General features: G+C 37.9%; 1 protein-coding gene across 2 annotated transcripts in view; it reads right to left on the bottom strand.

Annotated features, from left to right (window-relative positions):
* The window catches only part of GRM8 (glutamate metabotropic receptor 8), a 305,966-nt gene that overhangs the window by 168,910 nt on the left and 110,445 nt on the right, over positions 1-26,611 (bottom strand). For both annotated transcript variants that reach the window (XM_085041880.1, XM_085041868.1), the window contains exons 3-4: positions 1,178-1,313; positions 512-666 (exon numbers count right to left, since the gene is read on the bottom strand). In XM_085041880.1, coding sequence (XP_084898006.1) covers positions 512-666; positions 1,178-1,313 — 291 coding nt within the window. The remainder of the gene's footprint in view (positions 1-511; positions 667-1,177; positions 1,314-26,611) is intronic.

The following is a 26,611-nucleotide window of genomic DNA, read 5'->3' as shown; positions in this document are numbered from 1 at the left end:
AATTACCAGTTTAGCACACTTACCAAGACACTAAGAGATGTTACTATATCCAGTACCCTCACAGGAATAATGTGCTGCAAACCAACTTCCACTTCATCCACAAAGTCAGAATCTTTGTTAATACAGTGGCTTCTTAAAGTAAGTTTAGGAGAGGAAAGCAGGACACAGATTGAGCTCCTCCCCAAAGAATAACCTGACTCATTATCATCCATCCAACACTCTCCTTATTTGTCCCAAAGAACCACCAGGCTATGGGTAAGAAGTTTTCAACCCCAAATGTCATCATTATTAGACAGTTATAAGATTGCCTAATTGCAGATTCAGCATCTCCTCATCTCAACAGATATATTAAATTATTGTCGGATCAGGCCAACTCAGGTAAGCTGGTTGGAAAGCTTTTCCTGAATTCCCTGCAATCAAGGACTACATAATTTTTCATTATTTGTTAAAGAGACCTAAAGTGCTTGAACTTTGACAGAAAATGAAAGGTTTGTGCCACATGTGTCCTTACCATCGATGGACGTTCTTTTGGGTAGAATGGTTACTGCTCCTTCCGCAATCTCCTCCTGCTGCTGGACTGGTGAAATTTTTGACCCCCAGCTGTCTGAGCCAATCCACAGGAAATGTCCAGACTGATTAGCTTTTTTGGCTGCTTCCAGTACTCGCCTGCAAGCAAACAGTTGACTAATTAAACTAATTACATTTACGAAAACTTGAGAAACCCCAGCATTTATTTTGGTTAGGTGAAAGTAAGCTTACACTAACTAATTAGTCTATAGTTTTCATAGTCTAAAGCATATTAAACTACAGCTGTAATGAACTCAAGATACAATAATATACAAGTTAATTTTTTATATCTTTAGCCATGTTTTTCCAGCATTCTTATTGGTTTCTTCCTTTTCAGTCACCAAATAGCAATCCATTGGCACTGCACTCTTAGGAGCTAGGAGCAATTTAGAACTACACAGAATAAAGGACCACCCTATAAAGGTGGTCCCATTCTACACAGAATAAAGCACACCCTATAATTATGAATCAATTTCTTATCATCAGATTTCTAAGAAATTTTACATAAGATTGAATCTGAAACTTCTTTTTTAGTGTATTCTCCACTAGCCAACCAAGCATCTTTGTGAAGAGGAAACATTTTCAAAACATAAAATTAGGAAACAGGCACCTAATATCATCTTCGTTCGCAAACATGATCACTGCTCGGGCATTTGGAGTTTCCAACAAGCGCTTAATGATCTTTTCAAATTCTCCTGGTCTTGGCTCCCGCGGGATTTTGAGTGACTGAGCAATGCAAACACCTCCTAGGAAAAATTAAAAGGATAAAAAAAGAATTTTAATACAGTGACTATCCACACTTCAGATAACCCAGTTAACCAGGCAGGCCGAGAAAGCAAGGTGCTAACGTGAGATACAACAGCACAGCCAAAAATAACATTATCTATGTATTTTGAAATACGCCCTGTACAAAGTTGCACACTTAATGCTGCATTAAAGAGTATAACACAATTACCTGCTATTTTCTATTTTAAATACATTTTTAAATAACATCCCAAGGCCTATTGTCAAGCACCACATTCAGGCTCAACTGAACCTTGTTCCCCAGACCTACCTAATCAATGGCAGCTGAGAGCCCAGCCTTGCCACAGTACTGCATTGAACCATGGATCCACAGTTTTAGTTACCTTATGCTCATAATGTGGCTCTAAGGTATCAGGTACTGTCACACACCTCTGCTTCATCAGCAGAGAGCATGTAGCAGAGAATTTGCAATCCTCTCCTATGAACAAATGCATACAGATCACTTTCAATTGTTATTATGACATTCTTAATCGAGTTGTCTTAATTATTTAAGGGCTTGTCAGTGAATATTTGAAATTACTAATCAGCAAATGAACACAAACTCAGAGATTATATTAATATTTCTTCCTGACAGAGGGTGCTAATTGAAATCTTTATATTTTACCTGTCAAGTAAAAAGGACCAATTTCTACATAAAATTAGTGATTTCTAATAGCTTTCATACACCAGCTCAGGGGAATCTCTACTCCCCCATTACAACACTATCTGTGTTTCAGCATGTAAGAGAAAAATTCCTTGAGCTTGTTTCATGAATCACTGGGTCCATACCAGCTTCCTATACCATAGATGGTCTTTCTGATTGTTTGCTGATTTTCTGATTTTAATTATCTTTTCTCCAAGAACTATTGCCTGATTCTCATTACTACATCTAACTCCCACCACTGTTTGTTCTTGCATGTGGTTATTCCAGACACAAGAGCCTCTTGTGGGGAATCTAATCATTAATAAACCCAGAAAATTAAGAAAATGAGAAAATATTTAGCTCTGACAAAAAGTGACACGTTACTAGACAAACTCAAGCAAACTGTACATTTTGTATGCCTACATCTAAATACTTCCACATGGAAGATAGCTTTCAGTGTGAATGAGAATGTGTTTTAAAAGAAATGTTCTATTTTTAATGAGTTTTAAAAGAGATTCTATTTTTAAGAAATGCTGGTACTAATTTTCTGATGTATAAGATCATTTGAGGCACACAAATTTCTTTGCATTTAATGTAATTAGTCAGCTAAAGTCACAGATAGATGCTAAAGCCACAGTTAGATGGCTGTGTTGTGCATGGAGAGACTTTTCAACTTTCTCACCCATCTTGTCCCTACTATCAAAATGTTAGAATTCTGTTTTTCCAAGGTACTTTACAAATTAAGTTGATGCACACCTCCAGTGATTGATAGGATTTGAACAAAGCAAAGGGGAAGCCAGGGGAAGTGTGTCATGTAGATCTACATGAAGACATTGCCAAGGTCCCTTGCATAAGCTTTCTTAAGCTTAATGTAATTAATCTTTAAGCAAAACAAACAATATAAAGGTATTTCTGAAGGTATTTTTTCATTTTATTTAAAAAAATGAGTAGGAATGGTTCAAAGCTGCCCCAAATTTGTAGTGGATAGGAAGCACTTGGACAACGCGCTTTATGACCTGCTTGAACTTTTTGGTCAGCCTTGATTTGATCAGGCAGTTGGACTACATGGTCACCATGGGTCCCTAAAATATTCTATTATTCTATTCTATTCCATATTTAGAAAATGCTGGGAATTCATTATCAGATTTTGTGCTGCCTTTGCTGAATCTCATTGACTTCAATAGGTCCCTGCACAAGCAGATCCTAAGTTTGAATCAAGTTTAAACATGGCATGAATGAAACATGGAATTTTCACCTGCCAGTGTAAAAATAACAACTTTCAAATTACATCACCCAGTTTTAGTAACAGGCAAACATATCACCTTTTTCAGTAATGCATAAATTACTTGGGATGTTACATTATGGTTTTATTCGACTGAGAAATTCATTCCACAGTGCAGGCTTGTCCCAAATTTCTGTCTGCTTTATATGAAAGAAATAATATTTGCAAGTCAGAATACCTGCCATTTCTAACAAAAATTGCTTGTATATAGGTCTTTACCATCTATAAATAGTGCAACAATCTAACATAAATAATTCACACTTATATGCCATAAAATGGAATATAGGACCTTTCTAAGGCAACAAATTTCTTCACATTTTTATGAATATCCTGTCTCCCCATGATGGACAACTAATTTGCCAATAACAACAAATATTCCTTTATAGCAGATGATCCTCATATTTACCAGGTATTTTTGCAAATCCAGTAATGAAAAGATGAGCACTTTACTGTGAAAATCTTTAACCAATTATCTAAGGTGACATTAAGCTACAGTGACAGACACTTAAAAGTCCTTTACTTTCTTTCTCAAGCACCAGGGCTGAAATATAAGGGAAATATTTAGCACATATCCTGTAAAGTCAGCAGCTCATTGTTAAGAAAAACTTGAAAAAAATGCCAAGCTCTCAGCTGTACCCAGAGTCATTCAGCACAAAAAGTAAAACAGATCCTAAAAATGATATAAAGGAATAATTTGTTACCTCATATATTTTCTAAGTGCATTTTTCAACTACTTCTACTCATGCAATGGCCCTTAAGGAAAAAAAAAATCATTCTATCCACATAAAACTCAAATGCAAATATTACAAAATGCATATATATAATAAACTACATACATCCATCTACAATCTGTGAAATGGATATAAAGCAATGAAGAACTGCAGTATCTAAAAAGGCTATTTTCAGTGAAAATAGTGTAGAAGAAACACCATTCCATCATTGCAGCAGCAAGTTCAGTCATGACTGAACTGTGTATCTTGGCATCTCTGCTCTAAAGAATGTGTTAAGTATTACTAGGAACAAAATAAAATGCACTTCAGCCTTGTTGCTACATTTATAATTAATTGTGTAAGCAACTTCCAACACACATAACACTTTGTATATGTCCTTACCTATATATTGCATATACAACTGTTGCTCAAACAAATAACAGGATATCAATTTTCAGCTAATGATGAATTGCTAGATCCACAAAGGTATTCACAACATTGCAGTGTCTAACCTCTTGGCATCCAGCTGCCTTTGAAATCTACAGCCTGGGCTAAGTGCCCAGACACAGAGAGAGATAAGTGCCGAGCGAAAGGATTCCTGTGAGCCAGCAAACTAAATAAGGAATAATTATTCTTCCAAAATAGGTAGCAGAGGTACTAAAAGGACAAGTTTAAGGCCAGTAGTTCGGATTAATCTTACAAAATGTGAACAAAAGAGAGATTTCCCCAAATCAAGAGTAAATAGGGTTAGAGAACAGATGTCTTTCACGTGATACCAATGGATTTACCATTTGCTGCAGAGGTGCCAAAGGGCAGATGGTTCAGACATCTAAGGTCTCCAGAGAATTTATGGCTCTGAATTATAAGAACAAATAGTATTTCACTCCATCAGCATTTCTGACTGATTTGGCATGATGACTGCTTGTCTCTGTTGCTGGTTTCTAAAATCCTTCATTGCCTGGAGATGTTCTTAAAAAAAAAGCATCGGTCTAAATTTCCCTTGGCTAAAATGATGATAAATCTAACATTTGTATAAGGAAATGAGAGCTAACTTTCTTCTTACTGAAAAGAAAATTGTATGTTTAAGCCCCATCAATTAAAAGGACGTATGGAGAGGCTTCAGAGAGCACTGCACTAAAAGCTGTTATTGAGACCAAGAAGGGAGTCAGCCAGACAGACTCATTTCAGGTAGCTACTGCAAACAGACACCAGTAATTGTACCCCCTGCTATTGTATCCATTCCCTAATTCATATATGACATAGTGGATGAAATTAAGAGTTTGCATCTGTCACACATTTCAAAGACATTAAGAGGGCACTGAAGGAAAGTAGTTCTTCAGCTATTCTGGAGGAAAATAAAAGTCTTATCACCAAACTCTGCTAAACTTCTTTCTCCTGTTTTCAGATTTGTAAAGCCAAGGTTGTCCTTAGTCGGCCCAGAGCTTGACTTGGGGAATAAAACAGTTAATATGAACTACATTGAGTCAGTGATGACAAATATCCATTTGTCTTCTGTCCAGCAGCCACAAAGTGAGACACCCAGCACCTGGGGCCAGGAGATGATAAAGAGAAAAAGAGCAGACATGGGAGCTGGAAATCAGGCTCATGGCAGGAGCTGCCTTACTCCTGATAAGGGGCTCAGTCTGGCCACTCTGCACGATGGTTACAGCTGGAAATTCACGTGCTTTTAAAAACAGAGACATGACCAGACCTGGTCTACAACAACATGTTTTTATCTCTTTTGAGATAAAAAACACATCTTAAAATAATTGTTCCAGGCTAGGCTTGGTTTGCTTACAGGTGCTTTATATAACACAGCTTGTGGGAAACAGGTTATCACCAAACAAACAAAACAAGAACAGCAAGGAATATTTTGAAGATATTGTCAGTAGAGTGGATAAATAAACTTTTTTTTGGTGCTCTCATAACAATGAGACAAATGGAAAAAAATGGATATGTAGTACCTGCATAATTCTGGTGAGTAAATAAAATAAGATTTATAATAACAAATATGCATTTTTGCTCGTGGGTTTTGAAGTCACAAGATGGGATGCTGATAGCAAAGATTGAATACTCAACTATATGAAGTTGGGTGTCAAAAGGGATGTCGAAAGTGTATTTAGAAAATATCAAGCAGACTTGGTAGAAAACTTGTACTAACAAGCTAATTTCCTGAAAAAAAGGCTGAAGGATGAAGCTCATTGCAAATAAAAGGGCTGAATTGTCTCCCACCCCAGCTAAGATTCAGCACTACATTATGAACCAGCTAAGTAGGATACACAAGAATGGGCAAGGTTTTTGTATCAAGAAAACTGAAGACAGTTTTCAGTTCAAGTGATCACTGCTGGAACCACAATCATACTACTATGAACCAGTTTAGCCTCTAAATTATTTCCCCACATAAATATAAATAGCTTTACCATTGTAACAGGGAAGGGATCAAGCTACGCTATGCACTATCTATTTCTTGGAATAAGGAGGTGCACCTCACCTGACTCAGTATACTGCATTGCAAGCACACTGTTTCATGAGAGCTTCATCACCAACCACACTGTTCCTGAAAAAGCTCAAGACAAATAGCCAGGCCATATCTGGGATTCAGTCCTATGTGGCAGGAACTTCTCAGCTGCCTTCAAGTACACATGTCCTTTTTTTACAATGAATTATATGTCACTGGTCATTAGGCCGACAAAATCTTAATGTAGGTCTGTGGAAAGTTTCCAAAAGACATTACAGAAATATGTGACAGCAGACAAGTTCTTATTCCAAGTAGGTGAACAGAGACTCAGAAGAAGCCTCAGCAAGAAACTCCTGTGAGACCCATAGGGTGCTGTTGCAGGCAGACAGAGCCTCTGTCAGAGGTCTGACAGAAGACTGCACACTTCTGACAGTATAACATGATGAAGGAAAACATGAGCAAAACCAGACAATTACATTTCTCCTCCTCTTTCACTCCTTCCACTGGTTATATTGAAAGTCTATAAAACCTAGATCCAGTTATACTGAAAGGCTGTTCCAACTACCAAGAACCTAGACCAGTATGAAGATTAGTGAAGACACTAAAAACTACAAGATGCTCCAAACTCAAGTTCTGTTAACAAAAATTAGAATAGTTTTGTGACTTAGTGAATCCATCAAGAGATTCTTTTTAAGCAGTGTTCATTATTTCTCAACTTTGGACAGTAAGAAATCAGAATGTTAAAGAAAAATAAAGTAAGTGACTGTTCTGTATGGGACTTTCACTGATGATCATAATCAGTCATTTTCAGCAATTATTATTTAAACTACAACAACCTGCTGCCACCCTCTTGTGTCTCCCTAGATTCCCTTAAGAATAATTTTCTAGAGTATGAGTCAACAGGGAGTGACACCTAGGAAGATGCAATTACAAGTTGAAGATAAAATTTCTCAAGCAGTAATTGTTCAAAATTAAAGGTCTCCTCAATGCCAAAGTGCTGTTGCTGGGAGGTCTGAATGCAGACATGCATTTTGTCCAGAGCTACCTTTACTCAACTACCCCAAGAAATTACACACTCCCTGATGCTGCTATATGGACTTCAGGGTAGCTTAACTAAATGAGTAAGAACCCGAGAATTCTGCATGCTCTGTGCTTCCCTCAAAGCCAGTGCCACGGCATCTTCCCGGCTATTCAGGTCCAAATCTGGTTAAATAAAATTGCATTCCAGTGCACCTCTTTTGTTGCAGTCACATACTAACTGCACTATGGAAATAAACTACTCTTAGAACTTTTCATTTCTCCCAGAAGACCACCAAATACCTCAGCAAAAAATTCACTGACTTATACTGCAAAGACAGTTAATTCTTCAGCCAATAGTGGCAGTACTTTTTGATATAAGGTAACAGAAAGAAAATAATTTTTAAAAATAAGTAATATAAACAAGAATTCACTCTGAATTGACAAAAGTGGCACTTAGTATCCAATACCCTTAAATATAATGGAGGATGAGATATTTTGCTATAACCTTTGAACAGACAAAAACATTCTGCATTTCAAACCTATGTATTGGTGTCCTATTTCCTTAAGTAAAACTGTATCTCCTCAAAATCCCATAATATTTATAACAAAGGTTTTTTATTGCACAAACAGGTTGGTGATGCTTTTCCACCAACATGTCAGGTACAATTATCAGCTTTTCTACTCAAAACTAACACCCATTAGGTGATCAAAGTCTCTCTTGTTTATTACAGTGTTTTAGAAAAGGCTTTTTAGCAAAGAGTTTAATGTTGGGTCTTACATTTATTAATTCTTTTCCAAAACAAAAGAAAAAAAACAAAAGCAAACAAAAAAATTAGCATTAAGCAAGAACATGAATGAACACACAACATTCTCATAAATACAACTCACCCATTTACCTATTGCTTTTGAACCTGTTTTTCACATCCCTACATGTATTCACAGGCATACAGCCATGCATATTTCACATGCACATGTGCTCACACAGATCCTTACATTGTGGTCAAAGCAGATGCTAATTCTAAAATAGAAAAGGAAGAGAGAATAAACCAGCTCTGCTACCACACGAGACCACTGGCTACTGGCTTCAGTCATCAGAGTCAGTTTCTAAGGTGACATGAAGCAAGAGCGATCTTCTATTCGGTACTTCCATTCTGGGAAGTAAAATATTCTCTTTTCGTTTTTTCTTTTTTCTTCCCTTCAGAAGAAACAGTTCCAAATGTAGCTCTACAGATTCTGTTAACACCAGCATCTGATAGAGAATAACTGCAAAGAATATTCCCACCATTTCCAAACCTACAGATCTTTTTTTCTAAGATTTGAAAAAAAATCCAACCTACCAACAACACATTTTTTAATCCTTTGATTTTCAGTGCTATTTGTGTAAATGAAAGCCAGCTTTCACAGTCTTGAAAGTGAGAGGCTAAAAGAAAAATTCATCTGCAGTGGAGATGTTCATGAATGGGTAAAATTCACCTAGTAAATTTGCTTGAATATGGCCCTAATTCTTTCCTCCATTTCTCTACAATTCCCCATATTAATGGGCCTGACTAGTTGCAAAGGTTTGGAGTTGATATTCTGGGGAGTTGAAATGCTAATAGCCAATTTAAAGAAATTCTAGAGAAGGGTCAGGCATAAAAATCATCAGCTTGCCTCCAAGTATAGGTTCCAAGTCCCAATCCACAATGGTTCATAGATCATGAAGATGATGCAGAAGCTTATACCATTCCTTATAAATGTGTTTAGGCAGGAAAAGAAAGTCCACAACAAGAAGGACTGAATTTTGTTAAAACATTTATTTCTAAATAAATACAAATTTTCTTCTTTTAGGATACTTTGCTCCCTGCAGGCCTCTTTATCAGTTTTTATTCCATTCCCCACCTTGATTATTTTAAATATTTTACCAGTGGTATAAAACACAGTTTTCAGTTAAGTTGTCCTGGGTTGCCTGATTTTAATAGTAGGCTGCTATCCTACTTCTTAATGCTAGCATGGTGTTAGAGATTGCATTCAGTCACCTCCTTTGAACTGAAATGCTGTACACAGGCACAGGAACCTGACTTTTAATCATGCCTCCTAAGAAAAATAACAGTTGTGATTAATGTTCTCATCCTGAAACTTCTTGGTCTACTTTGTGGAGACATTCTTCTTCTTTGTGGTCATAAAATAATCTCCGTTTTCTTGTATTAAAAAAAAATCCCTTCTGCTTTTTGCTATCTTCAAGCAGATATGTTGCAAAATCAATTATTTTCATCCTTCTTTACATATTTCTGTAGCCCTAAAGTTCAGTGTTAGGAAATTATTCTTAAAATCAGGTATATGTTATTTAGATTAGGTTATCTCTATTCATCCAATATTTGTTTTCTCATAATTTGAACTCTCAAAATAGGTTTACCTATGAAGAATTACTTAACTTTAAAGAAGATAAGTCTGAATTTGACTAGTGATGTTTGAGCTTGAGTGTGACATCCAAAAAAAAGCCTCAAACTGGAAATTAAAAAAAATAGCCTCAAAAAAACAGCATTCAGCTTTTTTTTTCTGAAACTGGGAAAAGATAATTCCATGGTTTTCTCAACATGAAATTATAAGCACAAAATTGGAATGAAAATCAAGAACGAATCACTTCTGACAGGGAATCTTGCACGTCATGTAGTTTTAAGAAAGTTTGCAGCACTCTCTTTATGCATTTAATACCAAGTGGTCTCCTGAAAATAAGTTCAGGAATGAGCAGATCAGCAAATTGATCATTTCTTGAAGCATGTTGGGATAAACTATTAACTGAATTCATAAAAGTCTAGAGAAAAAAAAAAGCATTGGGTCAAAAATGACTAACCAGGAAACATGCTTGGACAGCTGCAATAGGGCTGAGAATTTATAGCTGAAGGAAGCAGCTGGAAGGTGCTCAGAAAGCCTCTGCTGCAATCCAAGAGAGATTGCAAACTGAACACAGTTGCAGCGTCAATCTGCTTTAAGGCGTGTAACAACAATGTACAAACATTGGGACAAGAGTAAAAGCACTGAAATGTTCTGAATTCCGGAGTATAATAAATGCTGGAAAGCTACTTGCCTGCTCTTGGACAAAGACCTAAGTCCATGCATCTGTGCAGGTGGCTCTGTGAGCAGCTGCAGTGAGAGCTCTGGCGGGCAGGAGCCGCAGCAAGAGGCAGCCTTTAGTGGTGCCAGCCTTTAGCACAACAAAGGGCATGGGGACCTGTGCCACTGCCAGGGGACTGAGCACTCAAGGGATTAAAGGCAAGGAAGCCTCGTCTGACTGGGGAATGAGCACAGGGAGTGAAGCAGGGCATCCACTGGCTCACTGGAGCTGCCCACTGACCAAGCTCAGGTGGCCTGAGAGTGACTGCCAGAGAGGCTCCTGGATGGCCAGACAGGAAAGTTTCCTTAACATATAAAATATATTGCAGAAATACAGTAGTGTTTACTTTTATTGGATATCTAATTACTCACATCTGCTTTTTGTTTGAGGATACAAATATCAAATTCATCTTCTGAATTAATCCTACCTTGTAAATGATACAGCAGACGTATACCAAGGATTCTGGATAGGAGGTCTGATTTGATATCTGATTCAGATCACACTATTTCTCTAATAGTGGGGATGCACTTGCCTTACTGGGAAAGGACCAGCAAACAAAATCAAATGTTATGTAGTCTGTCAATAGTTGTACAAGGACAAGACTTAACCCTGCCTGTCCTTTTTCATACACTAGAAACATGGCTTCATTTTCACTAACATTGTGAAGGAACAAACGCTGTACCTAACATCAAAGTTGGAAAAACATGGCAAGAAAACCATCCTACATTACTTGATGAAAGTAGCAAGTGAGAATAAAAAACTGAAGATAACATAGAAGACAAAAAGAAAGAAGATAACAAAGCAAGTAAGAACTGGAGAGGTGTGCTACAATCACTCATTGTTCAGTGTAATGCACAAATAATAGTGCTGATCCTAAAACAAAATCTTTGGCAAGTGCCTGCTGCTAAAATAATAATATACCTTTGTTTGCAATGCTTTATGATTAATCACTGTCAAGTTTTGAAGTGAAAAAAAATGCAGTAGGAACGAATCCTTTATTCTCCAGACTTCCAAAAATATTTCTTGCTCTGCTTATTTAAAGAAATTTCCTCCATGAAACACACACTTCTTCTATAAGAAAGAGTAGGGGAATGAGTCTTCCAAATCCATCATAACAAACATACTCTGGGAGTTTGCACTGAAATTTTCAAGTCAAGTGCATGTTTTCAAACCCCAGAAGAATTAAATAAAAGTTACTAGAAATTTGAGTATTAAAATTTTTACTTTTTCATATTCTTATTTCTGATAGCAGCCAAAATACCACGATTTCAGCATATTTTTCTTTATGTTAGAAAGATCACAATCAGCCAAAGATGTAAAAAGTTCCACTGAATTCTGTCTTTGAAGAGACAGGATCCATTTCCCACCATTTAGAAAATTCTCAGTGTTGGAAAGATGGAAAAAAAAGGAAATTAATTTCAATTGTACGCAGGTTTTGGCTGGAATAGAGTTAATTTTCATTATAGTAAATTGTGCAGTGTTTTGGATTTAGGACAAGAATAATGTTGTTAACACAAGGATGCTTTAATTATTGCTGAGAAGTGCTTACTCAGAGCCAAGGACTTTTCTGCCTCACACCCCAGCCCCACCAGCAAGGAGACTGGGGGTGCACAAGGAGTTGGGAGGGGACACAGCTGGGACATCTGACCCCAACTGACCCAAGGGATATTCCAGACCATATGGCATCATGCTCAGTACATAAAACTGGGGGAAGAAGGAGGAAGAGGAGGTCATTCAGAGTGATGGTGTTTGTTTTCCCAACACACTGTTACCCATGATGGTGCCCTGCCCTCCTAGGGATGCCTGAACACCTGCCTGTCCATGGGAAGTAGCAAATTAATTCCTTGGTTGGCTTTGCTTGTGTGCACAGCTTTTGCTTTACCTTTTAAACTGTCTTTACCTCAACCCATGAGTTTTGTCACTTTTACCCTTCTGCTTTGCTCTGCCATCCTGCTGCGAGGTTGAATGAGCAAGGGGCTCTGTAGGGCTTAGCTGCCAGCTGAGGTTAAACCACAACGAATAGTGAAAAGCAAAAGACAGCTCTGAATAGCACAAATAACTTCTTATCTCTCTTTTCCTGTGTTTTTTTTCTTGCAGAGGCACTAACTTATAGAACAGAGTAGCCAAAGAATGAAAATAAAAGGAATATGGGAGAAAAAAAAGGATATTAACTGCAGAATATCACTCCTGATAGCTTGTATGAAAATAAATTTGATTTCAATGAAGAAGGCAACAATTTGAAACACCTAAGCTACCATGTACAACATCTGTCTACAAGAAGATAAGTCAGGGACAGTGAGCTTGTTATGCTCATGCATTTTCACACAGTGGCACATGCACCTGAGGTCTACTAGTACTCAGACGAGACATTTGTGTACAATCTGCAAGACATGCTCCAACTTCAGGCTTCAGATGTGGGCATCCTGGGTGAATGCATAGGGATCTCAGCCTCCAAATACAACTCATCTGAGTTTTTATAAAGCTGTAAATTGTTTAGCCTGTGCTAGCCCTTTTCACAATGATAACTTTACTTGTTGATACATAAACTAATCTTTGGCAGGTTTTCCATATGAAGTCAATTCTGTGCTAAGCAATCCTAGTAACCAAAGTCTAGCCATTTTCCACTCACACTTTCACAATTTTTCCTCTCCTGTAAAACTTCTACTCACTTGACTTACAATTCATCTCTTGCACAGGAAAAAAAACATGAAGCATGGTATTACAGTAGGTAGGGAAGAGAGGAATAGAAAAGGGATTCTAAGGATCTTCAATTTCTCTGTTAGTCTCCTATCTCCAAACAAATCATCCATAATATAGCATTATTCTCTGAAAACTCCCTCTGAGTGAAAACACCTACAAAAGACCTGCAGTTCTTCACAGAGCCTATGTCTTTGTTTCATACTATTCCTCCCCTCATCCCACGAGAAAGACACTGTCCTGTGTTGTCACATGTGAAACAGAACAGGAAGGCTTAGGCTCCTCACCCCCATAACTGCAGTCAAGACCAAAAGTACTTCATGAAGGAAATGCATCTGTCATGCACTTAAAGAGACTCCAGCAGCTACAGAAGTCTTTGTTGTAAAATCCTATCTGGAGAAAGGACATTAAGAGCACAAAACTATGTGCAATAGAATTAGCTATTGATCAGCTTCTTTTGATACTGTCTGATTTTCTATTGGAAAATAATATACTAATATCCTAGAAATCACCTTTAACCATCTGTGTGGCTGTTAGATCCAGGTTAGTCCTTTAGAAGCTGAAGGGCAATGCTGCAGATGACAAAAGTCCAGAGACAATCCCACATGGGACTTCCTAAATTGAATTCCTGCTCTCACAGTGTTACTATGTTTTTCCTCCAAGTTGCATTCCTCAGATTGGCACTGCATGCCAAGCTGGACCAGGGCACAGTGAGAGCACGATTTCAAATCAAAGCCAACAGACTATTTTTTTTAACAAGGCACAGTGAAATGATGCCTATGGCATGGGAGAATTTACAGTCAGTCTAGGTCCCTGAGACAGAGGCAGTGAAATAAAACAGGCAAGGACCTATCAAAAACCAACAGAGCACAAGGGCATGTACACAGAGCTACCTGCTAAAGTTGTAAATTCTGAGCAATAACCAAGATCATGTCTTAATAGATAACTTAGATTTTATTCTCAAAGCTAGCCAGGAAGAAGCCCAGCTTTTCTCATGTGCTAAATCTAGTGACTAGCAATGGAGAGGATAAGAAAATATTTTAATTATACCCCAGTCTCCTGGTATTTTCCTATTGAGCACCTTCACACTATTTTCAGAATATCTGTCAAATTAGCTCTTCAATTCTCCTTGGATACTTCTGTCTACAAAGCCAGGATCATGCTTTCCAAGCGTGAACCAGTATGGTGGGACTTAAATGACTCATTCAAAATCAGTTTTCACAGAGAGATGCAACTGAAAAAAAATTACTCTAAGCTTGGGTATGCAAAGTTCCATCCCACTGGATACCTATACTCATCAGAAAAAAACTCAAGATGGATACCTACACTCGTCAGAAAAGAAAACTGTTCATTACAGGAAAGCAGCATGTCCCTGGGCAGTTACAGGGGAGTTTGAACTCAAATTCATTCCTTGGTTGATTTCACAGAATCTTCACAAAGAGATGAAAAATCTCAACATCACTTCTCAGACCACATATGAGCAGCAAACACCTCTACACACTTTGCTGATAATTAATAATGAAAAATGACATAAATTCAAAAAATAAATGATTTGTTGCATTTTCTTTGTCACTGAAGAGAGTAGGAAAAAGGCCTATCATTATATTATGATTGAAGTCTAAAATGGACAAATTTTTTTCCTTCTAATAAAATTGTATATATGACAGGAAAGGATACTTTTTTGCATCTCTGCAGAAGCACTGATTTCCATATTTTTATTTGGAATACTCTTTTTTTTATTTTTCCCCACATTTGCAGCTGAAAGTTCCCTGCCAGCTGTCAATTTAATTAAATTTTGCTCACTGAGCTCAGTGGATTTCCAGTTGCAAGGGATTCTCTACCAGAGAGCAGCCGTTATGGGTCTGACCAAAGGTTCATCTTCCCTGGTCATCCTTTTCTGGCTATGACTCACAATGTGTGAAGTGGAAGAATAAACATATGTGCTGACATATTGTTCTAGCCTTCGATAATCTCCAGCTCAAAGAAGGTGTCTTTATCCTCATCAAATGCCCTTGCTAGAATTTTTCTTCATTAATACACTTAACCTCAGTGTATTAACACAGGTAAAAGCTATGTTAGATGGTCCAGAGGTTCCCTCAACATCAATAAGCCTAAACTTTACAGTGCCTAAATATCAATTGTCCTTTTTCCATGATCACAGTCTTAAGCTCCAAAAAACATAGCTTGTTCCTAATGCTGTGGCAAAGTATTCCTAACATTGCATGTACTTTGCAGCTTTGCCTTCTCATTAAACTGGTGGTCTTATTCATCATGTGTACACATCACTTTTCCCCCCTCTTTCAGGAACAAATCTGACAAGTATATTTAGATACATTTCTGTGCAGCTTCCCAGAATATTCTAGGATCTAAAACTGCAGATATATTTTTATATCCCCATATGTGCGTCTGCAGATTTTTTTCATGGACCCCAGAAAACTGGTGAAGAAAAACAGCATATGCAAGAATCTGAATGTACAGGCATATACATGCATCTCTAAAGGCTGTATAAAAGTCTTTTTGAAGTAACAAGTTCTTTAGTTTCTAGGACAACTGAAATCAAGGACCAGATATATTTGACAGGCAATTCGGTGCTCTGGAATCAAGAGAACTAGGGTTTTTTATGAATTACTCAAAACACTAATTAGAGAATAATCCCACATATATTTTCTTAGTGAATTTTTACCATGGCCTGGCAGTTTTCTGGTACATATTGAACCACTTCTTGGTATATATTCAAATATGGTGATTTCCCACACCTATTTCTGTGTGTAACTATCCAGCAACTGCAGTGTTTCAAAGTAAAGTTCTCAAATTAGATGCTGAAAGAACCTTTCCCATGCATCTAAAATAACTGTATTTATAACAATAAACTGAACAAGACAAAATTAGTTACTGACCTGAGCTTGCCAATTTCATTAAGTTTGCTTCTAGAAGTCCTATTTCACACTGTATAGCTACCTCTGAAGCCACTGAAAGGGTTTAATTTTTCATAGTTTGGAATGTTCATTAGATATTTATATGAAAAATGAGAACAAACTATGCTACAGTATATAGAACAAAAACAATTTCATAGGGCAGTAAACTCTCATACTCCAGGGCATAACCTAACCAGTAATTTATAGGGTTAGGCAGAAGCTTTGCTCACGGACAGATTACCTCGAAGAGAATACAATTAAATGTTAAGTACCTTCCATCAAAGCATCCATTCAGTTGTAAACTGGACAAAATATGGTATCACAATTTCTTTGCCTGTATCTTTGTGAAACCAGCTCTGTGCCTACTACCCTTACTCAAGTGACTTCCACAGCAATCTTTCTCAGTCCAGACTGCTCCCAATACAGTTCACATAGTCAGACATCAATTGAACTAGATGATGATATTTTTTAGGATTTAAAATGTGTTTCCTAGCAATTTTAGTTCTCCATTTTACTTTATTCTATTTCCTACACTCTTTTTTTCTTTAAGACATGAAATGGTCATTTTTTTCAAGTGAGCAAAGCAAAGCCTCTGTATATTGCTTTCATACTGTATATACCATCCTGAAATACACCTGTATTTAAAAGCATAAATTATCTTCTTCCCTCATTTTCTCATGGAGTATTATGTGTAAATCTAAAACTGTATTGATCAAATTTATCCAAGGCTTGTGGTAAATGATGATAAAGAAAAATCCTTTTAACTTGTAGAAAGGTTAAACAAAATATGTACAGTTATCTACCTTGTTATTAATACACTTCAGAAAAAATGCTGGAATAAGCAAAACCCTTCATCCACTGCAACCACTGATCAAATAGTCTTTACAAAGCACCAGCACTAACTGTTTTAAAAGTGATAATTAGTCTGATTGTCCTTTTAATTCAAAGGTGCATTCCATTTGCTTAAGCACAATTTACAATCCAAGTACCTTATCATTTAACATCATTACATCTTTGCAACAATTTATCAGTGAATGTACCTTACTAAACTCTTCATCTATAACTTCCTTCCTCTTTGTCTTGCATGATACTTCTGGCAAACAGGGTCAACCTCAAACAACGGGAAAGGAATTAAAATAAAGGAAAGGAGAAAGTGATTTAAAGTTTCCATGAGACTCCAAAGTGACTGCACACCATAACATAAGGGCCTTTCATTCAAAATAATGCAAAACCACAATCCAGACCCAGAGCACAGCACAGTGAACTGTAAAGGCTTGGCCTTTAGAAGTAGAAGCATCTACTGTGCTTGTTTCCGCTAATTTCTTGGAGAAAAAATGATTCAGTCCAACTTTAAATCTAATAAATAAGGCAGGGAATTTGCTCTCATCACTCCCTTCCATCCAATAGCCAGACGGTGACCACTGCAGCTGGCTTTTATGAGAGAGAGGCTGGAAAAGCAGGTGCCATGGCACATTTTGTCAGCATCAAAACCAGCTGGTGTCAGCTCCTCACGAAGAGACAAGTATGAACTTCCAGCAAGACAGATCACAGGGGCAGCCTATGGTGTCAGGAGTGACAGCCATGCACTGGCCTCCTCCCTGCCTCCACTGAGGCACAAGGCACATACGAAAGGCAGGGGATCTGCCTTGCAAACATCCCAAGCCTGTCCAGTGCCAGAAAATCCACCTTGTCCAGGCAGGTCAAGGTTGGAGACTGTGTCTGCAGCCTTCTACTGACTTCTTCCCCTTTCCCCAAAGCTGAGATTCCTCTGAGAGAAGGAATAGGAAAGGTTTGCTTTAACAAGTTCCTCAGCATAAACTGCTTGATAAATCAGGAAGATCATCTGTGACAGTACATTAAGCTCTGGATGATAAGAGAAAAGAAATTAAATAAATGCTGCACGGACGCAGAAATATGTGTTTGATTAATTGTGATTCTTGCATGGTATTTAAGAAAACTGTGCTTTCAGAATGAAGCAGCATGACTTGATTTCTGAAATACCCTTGTGTTTGAGATACCCACTTCCTTTAAGCAACTACTCTCTACCTTGTTGGTATACAGTGTGCAGCTATAGCTCTCTGAAGTTAGGGCAAGTCCTACCATCTGAACTTCAATCAAAAAATCCTGTTAAATACTAACAGAAAGCATTTTTCACAGAGTTGTATTTTAAGGAAAGGAGGTTCAAAGACCCTTCTCTAAATTCACTATGGTTTTGAACAATTAACGGTAACACCAAAAAAGAGTTCCTGGTAAGATGACAAATTACAAACAGAAGTTATTTGGTTACTCTTTTTGCTGAAAATCCACAATCAGCCTGCTGATGGTAAGCAAAGGGAAGCACAAGAACAGGTATTGACATTTTTTATTTCTGAACCCATCTTGGGACAGCACATTCTTTCTTTGGCATTTCTTTCACATTTACTTAGAGCACGATAAATATATCTATCCAAGCAACTATATCAACACTGGGAGCTTATTTTATCTAAGTTCAGACGCCTTGTGTTGTTATGTAGGTGGAAAGGCAGATTCGTTTCTCCTTCTTCCTTGAGATGAGTAGGTGTGTGGAAAAATGCCATATGAATCAAATTATCTTTGATTCATCATTATAACATTCACATCATACAAAATGATTTGTGCTTAGGAACTCATTTTTTATCCATGTTTTCCTAGGAAATATACAGCATAAAGAAGAAAAGACAAAAACCCAAGGACTCCATTGATTCAAGATTCAGTTTATCTCTGCATTTGCTCCATGGTGTTGTTTTTATTATTCTTTTAGCAACAATTTGTACAATAATAATTAGCAAAACCCCATTGCAGTAAAATCTTTTTGGCAAATGCCCCCTAAAGGACTTAGAATTCCTTTCTTTGAAATACCTATGGTTAGAGTAAATCACATTATCTATGGCAGGCAGCTGAGCTCAGTTCAACTGTGAATGTTCTCTTTAAACCACCTGGATCTCCTCTACTCCTCCCCACACATTTTGTGGGCAAGAAAAACCAAAGGCCTTGATTACACCGAATTCCCCATAGTATTTTTTTTCTAGAGAATTTAAGCATTATTTTAAGGACATGTTGCATCACTCTTTCTGAAGTCTGTAGTACTGGTATTATCATAAATCTCAAACTGACTTCCTTATTTGATCTTTTCTCAGCATGTGAACATGCAGGCACTGGAAGCATCTGTGGGATTCTGAATACATCTGAAGTAATGTGCACATCAGTCTCCTGCTGAATGGGCCTTAAATCTACAGCTTTTATTGTTCAGGCCATTGCTTCAAGTTGACTTGCACTGCAAGAGGATTCCTGCAGAGGCTTTATTAAAGTCCAAATTCTGCAGTCTGACATAAACAAAATGCAAATTCTCAGCTTTTTACATGTAAAATATATCTGCTAACAACACTATTTCACTCACGTGACATGCAAAACCAATTGGGAGAGTAATCTGTGGTGGAAGAAATTGTTTTGTAATCTCATTCCAGTGAAAACACTGAGGATGTGTTTCTAGCTGACCCATAAGCAACTCCTGTTCTTCCTCTTTCTGCAGAAAAAACAGGTATTTCCTATTTCACTTGGAGATCAAGCAGGCCAAAATTTTGTTGATTTCTGATGCCATAGGAGTGAAATAAATACAAAGGAAGAGTATCCACAACAAAAAATATTGGTAAAATGTCTTCTTTGTCTGAATTTAAAAAAAAAAAAAAAAAAAAGAAGAAAAAGAAAAAGACCACCTCAGTTTTCCCAGGCTTATGCTGTCCCACCACACCACCACAGAAACCACCTGAGCACTGAAGAGTAGCAGAAGATACTGGTATGTTGGGTTTTGGGATTTCAAAGGGTTTTTGCTTACTTATTCACATAGCAAATTCAGCAAAAGATATTATTAGTTCTCTTTTTCCTCAGTTCATTTAACACAGGCCTATCTGCTTCTTCACTTAGTGTTATTATTTCTAGGTGTGAATGTCTTTTCTGTCATGTGAAATTGAAATCCAATCTCATTAACATACAATTTCTTTTTAGATTGCATTTCCTCTCTTGTCCATAGCTAGTATTCACAATTTAGCTTTTTGCTTTCTTTTTTGTTGCTGCTTTTCCTCCAGAATATGTTTTGGAATGTAGTTTATATGAAAGATGTTATACAAAAAGCAAAGGATAATCTATTTTTTTCTACCAAAGAAAACAGATTCCACTTCATGCAAGGCCTATATCTATTATTGTTGTTATTCAGGGAGGGTAGATGATGAAAATGTCACAATAGCTAGTGAGGGTGTATCCTGCATTATTGCTGTTCTGTAAGGACAGAGAGAATGGAACAGGAAACATTGTTTTGTTTGCTGTCATTAATTTCTGTGCTGCAAAAAAAGTAACACTGAGCAGATGCACCTTTTTTTCTGAACAGAAGTGTTTTCTCTTCCTAATTAATTGGGGACTTATTCAATACTGGCTCAGCAATACAAAATTGACCTTTGAAGATCAAAGTGATAAGCCATATGGGGCTAAATCTTGTCTCTCTTATGCATGCAAAACTCTCACACATTTCAGATGAGTTTGCATCAGGATTTAGACAAGTGATCATCATTCACCATGAAAAACAGCTCCTGGGACACTTTAATTTGTACATCCAAAACTTTCATGTTTCACTTTATTTTCTTCACCCTACCCTCCCTTTTTTGGGGTTTCTTTTGGAAAAAGTTTCAACCCCACTCACATTTCCCTCAATCATCCCATTTTGCTTTAGCACAGTTGGCAAACTTCCTATAACACACAAAATCTTGGGAGAGAGAATACTAGCACTGCATAATTTAGGAGAGGCTCCTCATTACGTTGCCTTTTCATTTCAATTGTTTGAAATTCTTCTGCACCTAAAGGCATATGTAGAAGCCAAATCAGGATCCAAGTGTGTTTCCATTACATTACTATTTCTTGAATACCAACATCCAGAGGGTTAAACTAATAATTCAGAATCAAGCAACCATTTATCTTTCAAAATACCTTACAAACTATACTGACTATACAGTTTTGTAATGCATATTATAGTTTATCTTTTAAGACATCTTTCTGGACGTTGAAAGTGGAGGCAGCTAAAAAACACTACTGTGGGCAAGAAACACCCAATCAGTGACCTTGGAAGGTCAGATACTCTGTTATGCTTCCAGGTTACATATTTAAAAAAACCAACACATTATAAAGTCAAATATGGAAGGCTGCTCAAGGGTGAGACACACAAATGCTGCATTTGACCACACTCTGTGAAATGGTAAAATACCTACCAGCAAAAGGGTGAAGCTGACGAGATATCTAAGTTAATATTTTTGAAGTACCTCAGATCTCTGGCTACATAAATCCTGCACAACAGTTGCATAAAAATATTCAGGATAAAGCTCTGAACTGAATTAAACCGCTCACATTCAGTCCTGCTATGTTAATCTGGTTCTCAGAAGTGACAGGGGAAATATTGCAAGACAAACGGACTGTTTATATAAACTGCAACGTTAAGACATGAAGAAATGGAGACATGCAAACTATGAACATGGTGAGGCTAGAAAGAAGAAGCTTCTTAATTAGTGTTGAAATAGATAGTATTATTTCAGTAGATTTAGGGAGACCAATAAAGCCGAGAAGTTTTAAGAGAAATCTAAGCCACTTTTTGCATGGGATCATACATCCTGATCACTTTAATCAATGCCCACTACTTCTTCAATCAGGTACATTCATGGAGTTAAGAGATGTTCCCAGAGCTCAAGTCAGAATTATAAGCAGTAGGAGAGAACCATAGTCCTTTACTGCAGACCCAGGAGGACTTGTAATGCTGCAAGGAACCAAGATCATGCTCCTGGCTAGGGGGCTGAGCTGTAACCTGGGTTCACTTCACTGCTCTCTCATGTTTCCTCAGACACATCACCATCCCAAAAGCCTTTTGTCTGTGACAGAAATAAATACTTATCACCATCAGAGGTAGGTACAAGGATCAATACCATATGGTTTTAAGATACCAGAGTAATAGGGAACATTCAACTACCTTTACAGAGTGCTTTTAATTCCAAAATCTCCATTTTTATGGGCACAGTCTCCTCAGCTCTGCTAGCACACCTACCAGGCATTTGCATTTCAGGCCAGGTGACAGAAGCACTGCTAAGAGGACAGAAAGCAGCAAGTGAGGCAGCTCACAGCAGAGAGCAGGAGGCAGCCAGGGATGACGCACTGCCTGTGGTCCTGCTGCCTACTGAGACCAGACTGGAGCCTGGACTGCACTGCGGCTGCTGCACCAAGGGGAAAGGCAGGCTGTGTGTCTGTGCAGGGTGTTAGGGAGGAGGGTCAGGATGGAGGGCAGAACTGGACCCCTCTGAGCACAAGGAATTGCTGTCCACTGCCTCCCCCAGCCCCCAGCATGAGAAACATGGCTACTTCTCTGGGGCTTTCTCCTCTGCCTCCTGATTCACCTCCATCCTCCTCCCCTCCTGCCCATGCCAGGAGAAGCAGGACTGTGGCCAGGGCTGGTCTGCCATCTCTGGTGGAACAAAATCAGTTTCACCTGTTCTCCTGGGGGGCACTGAGCTGGTGCTGGCTGCTACATCAAGCAATGACTCTGCCACTGACACCGTCACAGCCGCTTTTGAGTTCAGGTGCTGGCATGCTGCATGTCTGCTGCTTTGTTACTGCCTGGTGAATGCTGCCTGATGACTGCATCCCCAGAAGATAAGCGTTGGGATTAGTATGCAGCTTATCTGTATGTGACAGTCAGCCAAAATATCAAAAAGCTATGTTTAAAATGGTATCTCTGTTGCTACCCAAAGGACTCTATACTCTTCTGTGTTTTTCCCATGAACACTGATTTTATAGTATGTTATTCAATTAGGACTTTTTCATACATATTTTGTAGTTGAAGTCATACATCCAGCTTGTTAGCCTAAAATTCACAGATTGCCTCCAGTGTTAAACTTTCACTTTTAACAGGATACTCAGATTTCTGTTTCTAGAAAGTGAAGTTAAATTACAGCTCCCTGTGGGGCATTTCAGAAGATGACTCTAAACAAGCCAAAGGCAATATATTAAAGAACAGGTCTTTATTACAAACGCTTATAAATTCACAGTAACTGGCAAGAAAAGAAGGCCACAGAAAATTCAAGAAAATATACTAAATTCAATAAATGTACTTTATTGATGAGCTAGTGGAGAGCAAACAGCACTGCAGAAACAACAGCTTAGAAGACAGATCACTGTCTGGGATAATAAGAGTTCACACCCATATCTGTCTGTAATTCTCTTATCCCCATATGGAAATCAGGTCCAACTCAAATAATGAAAAAATCAGTGTAGGATTTGGACTCTAAGCCCAAAGTTGCCAAAAGGTCAAGAGAATAGAAGGGCTCAGCTCTAATTAGCAGTCGAGTATCTCATTTACATCCACAGTTTTGGCATATGCATAACAACAGAAAAGGAAAAAAGAAATTTTTTTTGCACACTGACTCATTGGATTGTTTACCTTGAAACACATCCTACTTCAGAGCTTGTTAAAGTGATTCTCACCATAGGGCCCCCTCATCTTTATAAAACTGAAGTTCAAGTCTCCAAATGCTATGTGATCCCATGGTGTCAGTATTTTAAAATCCTTTACCCTCATGTAAAAGTAATAAAGTTTAGTGACTTCATCATGAAACTGGTCATTTGGGGGTTTTGTATCTGGCAAGGCTTTTATGATTTTTCTTGGTTTGCTTTTGGTTTTTGAGGGAGTTGGTGAGGTTTCTTGGTTAATACTTGGGCCCCATCAATGTTTTTGTTCGGCTTCAGTAAGCAATTTCTTTGGGATACAAAATTCTCACTAAATTCTTTAATCAGCTTTTTCTCAGAAACTATTTATTTCCATCTGCATTACAAATGCAGGATTTAAACAACCCATCAACTCAGCATAAGCAGCGAGTCATCTTGTCAGTCTGTCCTTTCCTCTCAGGGATGCAACAACTGTATTCTGTAGTTCTGAAGAAAGGAAATAATAGGATTAGAAAAACATTGAGGAGAAGGGGATGTCAAACAAAAGAAAAGCATGCTGTGGTTCTAAAGTAGTCTCATCTAGTACTGGGAATTGTAATCCATTTGTGCTAAAGACTTTGCCTCTGCTAATTAAACAAAAAAAGCCATGAAAGACTTATACACTTTGATACTCTACTGTGGCCTACAGGGAACCATAATTAAAACACATTTGAGTGTGTTGGTTTGGGCTTGGATAGAGTTAATTTCCTTCATAGTAGCTACTAGGGGCTGTGTTTTGGATTTCTGCTGAAAACAGGATTGATAATACAGAGTTATTTTAGTTATTGCAGAGCATTACTTACACAGATTCATGGCCTTTTCTTACTGTCCTGCCAGCGAGGAGGCTTGGGGGTCCACAAGAAGGTGGAAAGCAACACAGCTGGGACACCTGACCCCAAGTGACCCAAAGAATGTTCCAGACCATGTGGCATCATGCTCCACAATAAAGCTAGGGGGAAGTTGGTTGAGGGGGCACTGCTCAGAGACTGGCTGGGCATCAGTCAGTTGGTGCTGAACAATTGCTTCCATTTGTATCACTTATCTTTTTGGAGTTTTATTTCCATCTCTTTATTATTTTTCTTTTCATTACTATTAACAGTATTTTTAAAAGAAAAATAATTAAACTGTTGTTATTTCAACCCAAAACATTTCTCACTTTTACCCTTCCAATTCACTTCCACCTGTCCTGCTGGGGCAGGGAGTGAGTCAGAAGCTCTGTGGAGCTGGGGTTAAACCACAACTGAGTAAATGCAATTTTTGTCATTAATAAGCAATTTAAAGTACTGTCAGTCACATGAACACACCATTATTTAAGGATTACAATGTGTGAGTCAGCAATCAAATAACCCTATAGATCCCATACTCACTTAGCATAGGAAAAACACAATGCCCAACTACTTTAGAAAAATGATTCTATACATCTTTGAAGAAAATGCAAAAATGTGGTCCAACAGGAAAAACTCATTTCTGTAAGCACTTGCAGCTTTTATGCCTTGTATCACCATTAGACAGTTTTATTGAAAAAAGAATTATTTATTAAATAAGTTACTGTAATATCAGATATAAAGTATAATTTAAAAAAAAAAATGCTTTGTGCCTATTTTCTTCGTCATCAGAGACATGAATCACTTCTTTTTTCATGTACTCCTGTATTGGCTCAGCTTCAGGTACTAGGCTAAACAAGCATTCACTTAAAACTTAGCTCTGTTGAATGAGGATGGTATTGAGAAGAATGACCTTCTCTGCATATTAAAGTTTACATAAGAAAGGTGAAAAACTGACCTTGTGAAAGGCCATGCTTTCCATTTAAAGAGAGCTGCAAGCAAGCACAGAGCATCCTGAATGGTGTTAGCACTGTGCGCTAATCATGCTGAAGTCTGTAACTGTGAGTGAATAGCATCTGAATATTGGTCAGGAAAACAAAAAATAAAAGCTGAGACCTATGTCTACTGATAATAAGTCAGCTTTAAAAGCAGAATCAAAAACTATTTTGAAACTCAAAGTTAAGGCTTGGGGTATCTCTCATACCAAGAACAAACAAAAAAACCAGAAAAAAACAAACCAAAACAAAACAAATTATACCTCCTCTCTGCCCTTCTCCCACTCAAAAAACCAACCACAACTGAAAACAGACAAACAAAAAAACCCCAACCACTTTTTACTCAGAACGTATTTTCCAGTTCCTAGAATAAATGAGCTGCAAGTCTCAGAAAAGTGGACAATTGGGATTTCAAACACAGAGAGTCCAATGAGACTGTGAGACAAGAGACATCAGTCTGTCTCACATCTAGATCAAGGTAATTCAGATGAGAATTCACTGTTTCGGAGATGAGTTGAACTCAAAGCAGAATGAGAGCAATTTGACATTCCCTCTTGCCACAGTTTGCAAAGACAACCCATGTTTACAGAAGTTTGCTTATTGCTCTCACAATGCTTCTTGTGTGCAAACACCATACCAACACAGTATAATAACACCAACCTGCTTTAGGCCCTGCATTCCCCAGTGCACATTCCAACAAGGCTTATGCAGTTCGGCCCAGATGTGTGCACATTTCCATGTTTCGAGGTAAGCAGAGAAAAAGCCAAGATCAAAGCCTCTCCTCTCCCAGGTGAATCACAGAGCTACAGACTCACCCTCCCACCCCACTGAGCTCAGTTATTCATGAGACACAGGATGTTCATCCTATCAGAAAATACTACTCAAGCAGGGTACAGCTATCAAAAAATACTTTGGAAAATGCTGCTGGAAAGTACTGTAAACAAGTACTCATAAATGTCCACCTGCTCTCTGCAGAAAACAGGATGTGCAGATATGGAGATAACACAAATGTTCACAAAGAAATACAAGTTACTGAATCTTTCTGACCTTCTTGGCTCCTAAATCAATAATAGTAAAAGTCATGAGGAGTCCATAAAGC

The sequence above is a fragment of the Lichenostomus cassidix genome, chromosome 1Aa (assembly GCF_008360975.1).
Source record: "Lichenostomus cassidix isolate B80296 chromosome 1Aa, HeHo_3.0, whole genome shotgun sequence".
NCBI lineage: Eukaryota > Metazoa > Chordata > Aves > Passeriformes > Meliphagidae > Lichenostomus > Lichenostomus cassidix.
This window is presented reverse-complemented; position numbering and strand designations above follow the sequence as displayed.